This window comes from Gordionus sp. m RMFG-2023, chromosome 3 (assembly GCF_954871325.1).
Source record: "Gordionus sp. m RMFG-2023 chromosome 3, tfGorSpeb1-WG-v2, whole genome shotgun sequence".
NCBI lineage: Eukaryota > Metazoa > Nematomorpha > Gordioida > Chordodea > Parachordodidae > Gordionus > Gordionus sp. m RMFG-2023.
Genome location: NC_088777.1, coordinates 10,659,705 through 10,672,348, shown reverse-complemented (window position 1 = coordinate 10,672,348; position 12,644 = coordinate 10,659,705). Strand labels below are relative to the sequence as shown.

Below are 12,644 nucleotides of genomic sequence, written 5' to 3'. Positions count from 1 at the left end.
AAAAATGATTCATTTACATTTAGGGCTTATAAACCCAGGTGTATCTGGAAATTTAATTTATTGAAAGGCCAAAATCTCAATTTTTTATTTTTAAAAAATTGTCAAATGAGCAAAAATATCGATATTCCCATACGTCCTTTTCAATTTCAATAAAAATTTGAAGACATGTCATTATAAGTTCTAGTAGATCTGAAGTGAAATTTTAGCTCATTAGTAATTCTATTAAACGAGATAATGGTAAGGAACAAAAAATCGGCTTTTTCAAACTTTTACTTATGTTAAATAATTAGTCTTAAATTAAATGCGAAATTAGTTCGAATATTGATTCTAATATTAATAACTAAGTCAATAATTAATAATTATGGGGGAAACATTAAATGAATATATTATAAGCTTCAATTTTTCAAATTTATATTTCCTTTCAATTCTTCAATAATTATTCAGGCTAATATTAATTAAAAACTAGGCAGATTATGGTAACAAGTCTATGGTTAAAATAATTCTAGCCACCCATCCCTTTTATCAAAAGAAATAAGTATTACTTTTTTTGGACCAAAACATATCGGAGTTATTTTAAAGTCATTTCTGCATACTCCCTTTATTCTTAGCTAATGTTCAAGAATGGCGTCTTTTTTAAAAAATTGGTCAATCTCATTTTTTAAACTAAAGTAACTCTGTTTAATATCTGTATTTTGATAGGATCCAGCAGGCCAATAAAAAAATATTGTCTAATTGCAAGAATTTGACCTAAAAAAAGCCCAAACTTATGAGATCTTTGGGGTCAAAAGCAAGCGTCTTTTCACTGGACCAATCCAGTTATTATTTTTAAAAAAAGCTATCAAAATTCTATATATTAATTAAAATTTTGGCTGACCCCCTGTCCTTGCCAACTATCTTATTCTTTTTTCTAACCTTCTTACTCTTTGTGCAGTTTCAATTCTTTTTTTATTCTCTAATTATTTAACAAACGATTGTACAGATTATAAGTTTTACTATTGGGCCGAATCGTTGAGTTGGTATTCCCTAGATCTTAGAAAACACCTTTGAATACCAGAGTCCTTCCATAGCTTTTTCATGATATCTGCCAGTTCTCGTTTCATTTCCCGGCCGTCGTCCATGTTATTGGATAGTACGAATAGCTGCCTGGCGTCTTGCTTTACCGTAGATTTTTTAAATTATATTAACATTATTACCTCAAATGATAAATCTATTATAATGGAAAATGATTGACAATTTGATTTTTTTAAAAAATAAATCAAGAATTCATGATTATATTATAATTTTCATATAATAATAAAACATTAGAACTTTGACCCTAACTAAGATTCGACCAAATAAAGTTTTAAAACCATATAGTAGTGAGAGTAATGATATATAATGTGGCCTTCATATAGCAATTTTCTAAATCATACATCGTAGCAAGCAGTAGGGGTGGGACCAATACCAATATAATATTGGTTTACAATACCAATACCAATATAATATTGGTTTACAATACCAATACCAATATAACCCATATATATTTAAATATTGGTATTGCTTTTACAACCAATACCAATACCAATTACCTAAATATATTGGTTTTGATATATTGTTTAAATACAATTTTAACCAATACCAATACCAATATTAAAAATAACATAATTATTTGGGTTTATCGTGGATAATTATATCATGGTATTTTTTTTACTTTCATTGCAAAAACTGATTACATCTGTTATTTCTCCCAAATACTACTGTGATATCAATATTTCTGTTATTTATAATTATAGTTTATTTTTATTATGGAAGTAAAATTTTTACATGATATCTATCAATTATATCTATTTATTTAGGATATTATAATAAATGAAGACCAAATAGAGTTAATAAATATAGATGCTGTTGGTACTAATAATAATAGCGATAAGGAACAAGAAGAATTATCAATATCTAATAAAAGACGAAATTCAGCAAAAATCTGGGAATTTTATACTACTTGTGATAATAAAAAAAAGGCAATTTGTAATAAATGTAAAAAAAAATATCACTTCCCAATTTTGAAACCTCAGGATTATGGACACATCTTAAATCCATCCACCCAACATTATATAAGAAATGTGAGCAAATAAATATTAGCAGTAAAAATATTAAGACAATATAATCATTTTTACTTAATAATATAAATAATAAAGCTAATTTAAATAATTTAATCATAAACTTTTTCATTCAAAATAATTTAGCCTTTTCAATAGTGAGGATATCACTTTTAAAAATTTAATAGCATATTGTAACTCTTCACTAATATTAGTTTCTAGAAAAACACTAAAAATAGAAATTATGAAACATTATCATAATTCTTTTATCAATTTAAAATCTACTTTCTAACATTACATCTAAATTTTCCTTAACAATGGACATTTGGTCCTCTCCAAATAAAATACTCTTTATGGGCATAACAATTCATTATATTGATAATGATTTTAAATTAAATAATCATTTATTAGATTTTATTCCTTTTAAATCAGCGCATAATTCTATTAATATTTTTAATTCTGTATTAAAAGTAAAATTTGAAATTGATTTTTTATGCAAGTAATAATTTAGCATTTCTAAAAATTTTAAAACAAAAAGATAATTTTGATAATGTGTGCAAATGCTTTTGCCATATTATACATTTGACTGTCATGGCTGCATTGGAACCCTTAAATACAACTTAAAAAAAATAAGAAATTTTTTAAAAATTTTTAAACTTTCTATATCTAAATTTAATAAACTCGAAAAAATATATCTTGAAAAAAATCCATACTTAAAATTTCCTCACCCAATTTTGGATATACCAACACTTTGGAATTCAACATACCAAATGCTTGAAAGAGCAATATTGCTCAAACCCTATTTGACAACATATACCAATCATTTACAAAATACCAATCAAGAAAATTATATTAGTGCCTTAGCCTGGAATAATATAGAAATATACCGATAATTTCTGGAACCATTTGATTTTGCTACAGAGATGGCCTCATGTGCTAATACTCCAACAATTTCAACAATTATTCCTTTATATTCCAGTATTTTTGAGCATGTGGAGAGTTATAATAATAATCCTAATGCTATTTTAAAGACAGCTTCTTTAGCTGTCTTAACAAAACTTATTAAATACTATAATTATAATAAACACCTCTTTATTATTTCAACAATGATTGACCCAAGATTTAAACTATCAAGTCATTTATTAAAGCGTAATAATATGGAAACTCTTATTGGATATCTTACTAATGAATACAATATTTATAAAATAAATAATAACAATTCTGCGGAACTTACAAATGAAGCACAAAATAACAAAAAATTGTCCTTTTATGACAAAATTTATCAGGTGAAACCTCATAATAATAACAACTTAGAAATAAGTAAATACGTAGATGAAGCCACAATTTCCAATGATACAAATCCATTATATTGGTGGAAATTAAATAAAAATAGATATCCAGTATTATCAAAAATTGCCAGAGATTATCTAGCAATTCCGGCCACCTCATCTAGCTCTGAAAGGGCTTTTTCAGAAGGACGGTATGTTATAACAGACCAACGTTGTTCACTAGATGAGCATACTATACAAGCTTGCCTGTGCCTAAAAAGTTGGATGCGCATGCAAGATTCTTCTTAAATACATAAAATTATTTCCTCTTCTTATATTAAAATTATATCATTCTTTTGCATTATATTTTGTATAAATAGACAGTTATGTTACATTTTTAGTTTACTTATTTTGCTATGTTCTTTGTGATAAATAAAATGGTTCAAAATCAATACGTTTATTATTGTTGATACAAAAAATACATGATTAAATCAAAATTTTTTATATTCACATCACCTAATAAATTCCTAGTTTAAAAAAAGAATTTGAATGCAGTAAAATTTTGAGAGTTGTTTCATAGCCCTGATTTCATGGTATCATGATTTTTTTTCGCATGTTTATTTAAAATTAGAAATTAAGGGTTTTATAATCACTATTTCTATTTTTTTAACTAGTAATTTGAATTTAAATTAATACCAATAAAAACCAATAGTTACCAATATAAACCAATACCATACCAATACAAGAAATAGAAAATATTGTTTAAACCAATACCAATATTTTAGACCCAATACCAATACCAATACAATATTTTGTTAAAATTGGGTTTTTACTATTGGTTCCCAGCCCTAGCAAGCAGTCCTTGCTGGATTCGATTCTAGGTTGAGGTTATAAAGTTATTCCTCAATCAACGCCTATAGCAATTGAGCCACAGACGCTATTCGGAAACAACAATTTTTTTTGGTATATAAGGATAAAATTACGACGATATCTAATATTGATATAAAACAGATAATAAATCAGTAACGTTCTATGATATACATAATTAGCCTAATAGTGAGGGAGGGTATGGGCCAGGTCAAGCCATATAAATATAAAACAATAGCGAAAAGGGGAAATAATATCCAAATTTTATTTTAAAAAAAATATAATAATTATTTTTGACGTTTCAATTCCTTTTTTTTCATTAAAAAATTTGTTTGTTGAAATTAACGTTAGCTATTTTTTTAAAAAGAAATAATTATATTTTGTTAAGAAAAACAAAAGGAAAAAGAGAAAGATTTCTGGTGACGCAAATAACAATGTGATCAATTAAACGGCGTAAATTAAATTCCTTTTCTTATCAGTAAAATTTTTTTTTTAGCCATTTGGCCAAATTTTAGCCGGCTATCCAGGAGTTTTAAAATATGGCAGCTCAAATTCGAAAGTTAAACTAATATAAGTTAAAGCGCCTTAACGTTAACGGATTTTCTCCGGCATAGGTAGATTTAGCCAAATTAGCCATTGCCCAATTATAATTATCAGGAATAAGTAATTTCTCAGGGACTTATCTAAAACGAATTTTATAATGGCAGTTATATATTTTTTTTAAATTCAGCTGATTCAAAAAAAGAGGAAGAAATGTTATCAAAAATTAACTCTTCCTAGATATCTACAAAAATTAGAATTATTCTAATTTATTCGTCGAAATTCGATTTGAAAAATTCTTTAAAAATAATTAAAAATGGAAATTAAAATTTAAAAAAGTGATTTACAGATGTGGAAAAACGTAAATAAAAAAAGAAGTTCCGTTCCGCAAGGAATATATGTTAAATTAAAAAGTGTAAGTAATTAATTTTTACGAATAGAATAAGGTACATAGAACGGCATTTAAGGTTTAGGATACCTAATTTATTTTTCGAACGAAAATGGTTTGCGTAACAAAATTATTTACGAAATAAATTGCATTTTTATTTGCCCCTTTGCTATACTTGGTTATTTCTGAGAAAATAAAAACTTAGACTTTCTTTCTCGAATATTCTAAATTAAATTTAAGGTTAATTACATATAATTCTTCGTCGTAAAATGGGATATCGAGCTGAGACATGGCCCTAACGATGGCCATGAGAGATTGAACAGTGTTACTATAAACGACGGGTTTGTACTGGATGCATTCATCTTTTGTGTAACCGTTTTCGTGGAGAATTCTTTAATAAAAATAAATAAATTAAAAATCCAAAATTTGGTATATTTATTTTATAACAAGGAAGCGTGTTTAAATAATTTTCATATAAAATCTTAATTCCACCATTTTATTCTACGTAAATTTCTTCGTCCCTTATTAAATTCTCTTTTTATTTACGATTACTTTTCATTATTATCATCATTATTTTTCCTTTTTATTTTTTGTTATAGTTATATATTTTTTTCCAATAATTTTCCAATCAATCATAAATTACTCGACGACAAGATGAATCTTTTAAAGATAAATTTCACATTTAATATTAAAAATCTAGTTTAAAAAAACCCTCATTTAAATACTTCAAAAAAATATCCAAAATTAATTATTGTGTAAAACAAATTAAATTATAGGCTAACTATACCACCAAGGTGGTTTATTAAATTAAATAAAAATTAGAAGTAAGCTATTTATAAAAAAAATCACCCAATGATTTTTTTTCATAGATTTAATCGGTAAATTCCGTATCAAATTAATTAGTTTCACCCTTTCATATTAAATTTATCTACAGTTTATTGCTTGACGAAATCTAGCAAACAAATTAAGGTTCACACGTAACCTATATAAACCTGATAGGCATTTTAGCCCCTCATAATTTTGAAGATATCAAAGTGTTTAAAGCATGAAAAAAAAACCTATTTTCCTGGATTAGGAGTGTAGTATGCCACTCAATTAATGATTTATCGAAAATTATGAAATTGTAAATAATAAATCTAGTATCGAGAGATAGAGACCTATTATAAAGGGCACAATTTTTATGCCCAGCTAGGATTTGAAAATTTTGTATATTATTTTCAAACCCTTCCTGGACGAATTTTTCTTTAGATGTCCCCAATGTTTTATTTTCGATTATTCTAAGTCCCGGGAGAAATTATAAAATTTTACTATCTCGAATAATTTTGCAGGAATTTTACAAATTTTTTAAAAAAGGAAATTAAAAAATATGAGCATTAACTCCTTTATACGATTTTCTAACATTTTTAACTTGATTAATTGATATAATTTTAAATTTATTTTTTCAAATCGCCCCAAATTTTTAATTCATACCATTTTACGACCTGTTCCGAGCGGGGTTCCGGGCCTGGAGGATCTCTAATCCAAATAAAGGGTATACTTTTGTAAAATAGGCTACTCTGATTTTTATGTATTATAAATGGACATTATTATTTAAAACTTATTAGCCTGTTGTAGTGTTGTTAAAAGGCCCGAATAAGATTTTAACTAAAATAATATTATGTACGCCTCGAGATTTGGCAAATAGGGGTCCAAACCTTTCTACCACCTATGAAAAAAAATTTAGGCTAAAATCATAATCGGACCGTTTAACATAATTTGCCTATTATATGTTTGTATTAAAGAGTGTATGCTAATTTTTGTTAAATTACAAATTATTGTAATCTTATTAAGATGTTTTTTGAATTATTTATTATTATTTAAAAATTATAAGTTTTTATTATACCGTTAATTTGAATAATCAGATTTTGATGTTTTGTTTAAAATAATTTATAATTATGTAAATTTGAATTTATTGTATTAAAGAGAAGAATGAAAATTATAATTGGTAAATTTTATATAAATAAAAAGTTAGATCAAAATTTTTTTCTATTCTTAAATTTCAAAATTAATAAAAACCTTACGAAAATTAATTTATTGTAGGGTTGACCGATTCAAATCACCCCGATTTTTTTTAAAAAATAAACAATTTAAATTCAAAATAATGAAAGATAAGGTTTAATAAATAGCAAAATCTAAAATAAATAACCAAATTGCACTATTAATCACAACTTGGACAAAAAATTTTATTTTCTATTTCAATTTTTGATATAGTAGGCAAATAGCCGTGATCCTAATCGCAATAGTGAAAAATTATTTAATATTCTAAATGTAAGATGGAACTAATATCAAAAATATACACATATTTTAAAAAAAAAATTTATTTCGAAAAATAAACAAATAGATTGTAAAATTAAGAAATAACATACATTAAATCACAAGTAATATTTATATCGGGCCTAATTTTTCAAGCCCGGCCCGGCCCGAAATTTTTTTTAAAAAGGTTTTGCCGGCCCGGCCCGAACCGGAAATTTTTTTAAAAAGTTTTGCTGGCCAGGCCCGAACCCGAATTTATTTAAAGAAATTAATATTTATAATTACTCAAAATAAAAGACATATGTTATATGTCGTTTAGTTTCAATAAATAAAATCAAATATTTTTATTTTACATAAAAAATTCAATATAAAATTAATAAATTTAGATATATTTAAAAAAATTTCCAAGGCCTAACTTTGCAGATCTCTAATTTATATCATCGACATTGGTATTAGAATTTAATTGTATAATTTAAAAATTTATATCTAATGTATATTTTTTAAAATAGACAATTTTCATACTTATTTTTTTTTTATACAATAATAAAAAAATTTGTTCAAGATTAAAAATATTAGTACGTGATACGTGATATATAGCGCATATGCCCTCTGACTTTGAGTAACAAGAGAGTTACGCTAGGTTTTCCTCATTTCCATCTAATTGGAACAAAAGTTAAAAAAATATGAGGAGCCCTCCACACGCTTGTGGGCAAGCCGCATGTACTTGTATGCTCAACATTTCGAAAAATGTCGCAGACGTTAATGGGCTTAAAAAACCAAAAGGATAAGGGCAAAAAAAGAGCCTATGCCCAAGAACTGCAGTTTAAGTTAATTACTTTAAGGGTGGGTTGTGGCTGATTTTAAGTTTAAAGTTTTTATAAAAGAATTAAAATAAAGTACCTACCGATTCAGTTTGCTATTTTTCCTGATTTAGAAACGTCATATATTATGATTTGAAAAAAAGATGTTGACAATTGAAATTTTAAACACAGGTGATATTTCATGAAAAGTTTTTAATGGACTATTTGCAATTATTTAATTTAATGAATTGTTTAATATTTAGATTTAACTCCATTACATCTTTAATAGTCTTATAGTACCAGAGAGATTATATTCTTTCTTATTATAGGTGTAAAGCCATGTAATGGCATCATGAACTAAATTTTGATCCGAATTTCTTATGATATGGGCCAAAAATTGAATGCGGCGTTTCCTCAGGGTGATGTGTATCGGAGTATGCTTAGATGTTTTCCATAAATTATTATTTGATATAACCTTCGGATAAAAAATGCCATTTATGATTCTTAGACAATTATTTATAAAGGATTGGAGTCTCCTATTTTCTGCTTTATTAAATTCCTATAAGCCCCCCCCCCCCAAAAGCAATATGGGGATTATTGTAGAATTAAAAATTCTAAATCTGGTGTAAACAGAGATCTCCTTTGTTTTCCATATTTTCATATATTTGTAAAAAGCCCCTTTCACCTTTTGTATTCTTACTTTCATCTCTTCTTTACAGCAGCCCTTGTTGTCCAACAATATGCCTAAGTATTTAGCTTTATCTACTACCTTAATAATATTACCACCAATTATGATATTTGGATTCTGGGCTGCACTAGGGGAAGGAAGAATGACTGTTTTGTTAAAATTTATTTTCAATCCCATTTTTAGACTTAAATTTTCTAGTAGGTATAACAAATTTTCCGTTTCTTTTATACTTTAAAGACACAACAGCGATGTCATCTGCATATGATATTATCCTATTTTCAAGATGTATTCTTGCGTTTGAGCTCAGATCCATTAAACTCGCGGCTCCCGAGACTTCATTTATAATTTTATACATTATGATATTAAACAGAAGAGGTGAAAGTACACATCCTTGTTTCATACCTTTCTTAATCTTGAAAGGGGGGGGGGTGTCTTATTGTTGATTTTGATACAACCGGTAATATTCGTGTAGTGGTTTTTTAATATGAGAATTATATTTGATTCAATCCCACATTCCAACAGCGTCTTCCATAAAGCATCATGATTTACATTGTCAAAAGCTCTGCTGAAATCAACGAAAGTGAAGTAGGCGGGAATTTTATATTTCCAACATTTTTGCATTATTATTTTTAGTGCTAAAATTGGTTCCAGCATATTTTCTTTGGTCTGTAGGTACAAATATATTTCGGAAGCAAGGTTGGCAGAGATGACATGATTATGTTCTTTATCACATGAATATTTTAGACAGAGTAGATGTGAGGGTAATCGCGCGATAATCTTTGAAATTTTTTGGGTATTTTATCTTGGGGAAATTACATAATAAAGAGATATTCCATTCTTAGGGAGTTTCACCACTTTCCCAGATTTTGTTAAAGAGAGGTAGTAGATAGGAGGATATAGTGATTGGTGCTATTTTAAGATGTTCAGCGGTTATTCCATCTAGCCCAGGGGCTTTATTATTACCCAGTTTAGTGATTGCCTTACCAATTTCATCAGTGGGGAAAACGGACGGAGGCGGGATTGAGTGTTCTCTTATGTTCGTTTGGCAGATGGCTTTTCTTGAGTCGAAGACCCTAGTAATCTAACCATAAAGCTATTTGCTCGTCTTGATCCGAAATTTGTTTCCCGTTCTTTAAAACTAGAGATGGGAGCTTTTTGAAACTATAGGGATTACAAAAATATTTTAGTTTATTGTACGCATCATATATTCTATTTTCTATCGATTTCAAAAGCTTTCTTTGCAATGTATATCCTTCTATCGCTCCTCAAACATTTGTATGTCCTTCCATAATTCTTTATTTAAAACATTTCCTTCTTTAAGCTGATTGATTTTAACTACTGTCTCATTAGTTAACCATTCCTTCCTTAAAAAGATATTTATATTAGATAGCATGTTATATGACTCTATAATACTTCTTTTAAAAAAGTTCCAGAATACATCTACATTTCTATTCTCGGTCATATTCAAGAAATTTCTCTTTTTCTGACTAACACTTGGTCCAGTAATTGTAAATTTTCCAGTGATTGTTCTTTGATTTGTTTCCGAGGTAGTATAAGTTTAAAAAGATTTACCCTGTATCCAGATGTATTTGGACTACTTTTGTGATGGTATTTCCATATATTCTCTACAAACATCTTAGCAACCACCATTCAGTGGTCTGATAGTTTAATGCTCGTGGACACTTTGACCTCCTCAAACCATTCATGGATATTAGATATGAAAAAATCTATTTGGGATTTGTGTTTAGCTCTCACAAAAGTAAACGTATTTATCTCACTATGGTTGAAAAAAGTATTCTCTATTTTCAGGATTTTGGTTTTGCAAAAATCAAGTAATCTTATGCTATCTTCCTTATTGGTTTATTGCATGGTCGCATTTCCAATAATATTATTATTAACATTTTCCTCATTTTTGCCAATTTTCAAGTTCAGGTCCCCTAAAATTATGATATTATATCTCGTAGGCAGAGAATTTATTAGAGTATCTATTTCGTCAATGTAATCTAGTCTCTCTTTCCTCTTTGGTGGGGCGTACATATTTACAAATATCGTGGGTCTGAATCTTGTATTAAGATAGAGAAGTCTACATCTTTTTAGACTATTAAAGATGTAATGGAGTTAAATCAAAATATGAAACAATTCATTAAATTAAATAATTGCAAAAAGTTCATTAAAAAACTTTTCAGGATAAAGGAAAAATATTTCAAATGAAATATCAACTGTGATTAAAATTTCAATCGTCAACATTTTTTTTTCAAATCATAATATGTGACGTTTCTAAATCAGAACAAATAGCAAACTGAATCAGTAGGTACTTTATTCAAATTCTTTTATAAAAACTTTAAACTTAAAATCAGCCACAACCCACCCTTAAAGTAATTAACTTAAACTGCAGTTCTTGGGCAATAGGCTCTTTTTTGCCCCGCTTCTTTTGGTTTTTTAAGCCTATGGACGTCTGTGACATTTTTCGAAATGTTGAGCGTACAAGTACGTGCGGCTTGCCCACAAACGTGCGGAAAAATAAATCAATTTATGAATGAAAAAAATGCCCTAGGGCTAATTATTAACCGGTTAAGAAATAGCAATAGCTAATTTTAGTTTAATAAAATTAAATTTTATTTGGCATTTTATTTGAATCAAAAAATTCTACAATTAAATTCGACAGCGATATTTAAATATTTTTAAAAATAAATACATTATATATCATCGGCTCTATATAAAATATCAAATTACAACGTATATCATTTAATTTTTCAACAATTTTCTAACTTGTTACCTTGAGCATTAGTATTTTACTTGCAATATAATATTAAGCCTAAATTTTAAAAAACAATATTTTACAGTTTTAGAACATAATTCTTTAATTAAAATTTGAATCATTTTTATTTAGTTTTTAAATCGCGATTTAACTCAAAAAAATTCACGATTTTTGCAAACCCTAATTTATTGACATCAATAATTATTTAATTAAACATTTATTTAACTTTTTATTTTAAAATCTACTCACAAAAGTATCAAAATGTTAACCAAAAAAATTTTGCCCCCCTTTCAGCGAAATTTGAAGTTCCAGGTGATATTTACTAAAAATGAGGTTTTTTAAAATTAATTATGAATACTAAAAAAGAATTAAAGTGGGACCCTTGGTAACTTCATAAAATAGATAAAAAGGAGTTTAAAAAATAACCAATAATTTTTTAGACTCATAGATGAATTAATTTATTTAATTAGACTTCATATTATTAAAATATATTTTTTAATAAAAAATAACATGCAACGTTTCTATCTAACATCAATAAAGAAAAATCAATCACTAAAAAGAATTTCTTCACCTAAAATACCAGAAATTTCAACTTATATTTAAAAAATATCTTATGAATCATTTCACCTATAAAATAAGACATCCAATCTAAATTTTTCGCCGGCCTCCCCCTCCCCATTACCTTTAAATATTTTATATGAATAAGTTATAGAAGATTAGTTTATAATTATTTTAGTAATTACATTCATCAAGCTCTTTAACTATAAAAAAAATCACAAAGAAAAATGAATCCAAAAAAGTCGGGCGAAACGTAATCCACACGGTAGCAAGTAAAGGCCCCCTAGTTATTTTTTTTAAATTAGGCTTTCTTACCGTAAAATTATATTTCACAAATGAGAAATTTTATGTTAAGTCATATATCACATAAATTCGTTAAAGGGATCTGGAAATCCACTAGATTTCGAAAT

The 12,644-nt window shown here is 27.1% G+C and overlaps 1 protein-coding gene across 3 annotated transcripts in view; it reads right to left on the bottom strand.

The window, feature by feature from the left end:
* LOC135927161 (guanine nucleotide-binding protein G(i) subunit alpha-like) overlaps nt 1–12,644 on the bottom strand; it is a 33,378-nt gene that overhangs the window by 3,966 nt on the left and 16,768 nt on the right. For all 3 annotated transcript variants that reach the window (XM_065463106.1, XM_065463107.1, XM_065463108.1), the window contains 2 exons: nt 5,388–5,529; nt 994–1,154 (listed from right to left, as the gene is read on the bottom strand). In XM_065463106.1, the coding sequence (XP_065319178.1) occupies nt 994–1,154; nt 5,388–5,529 (303 nt within the window). The remainder of the gene's footprint in view (nt 1–993; nt 1,155–5,387; nt 5,530–12,644) is intronic.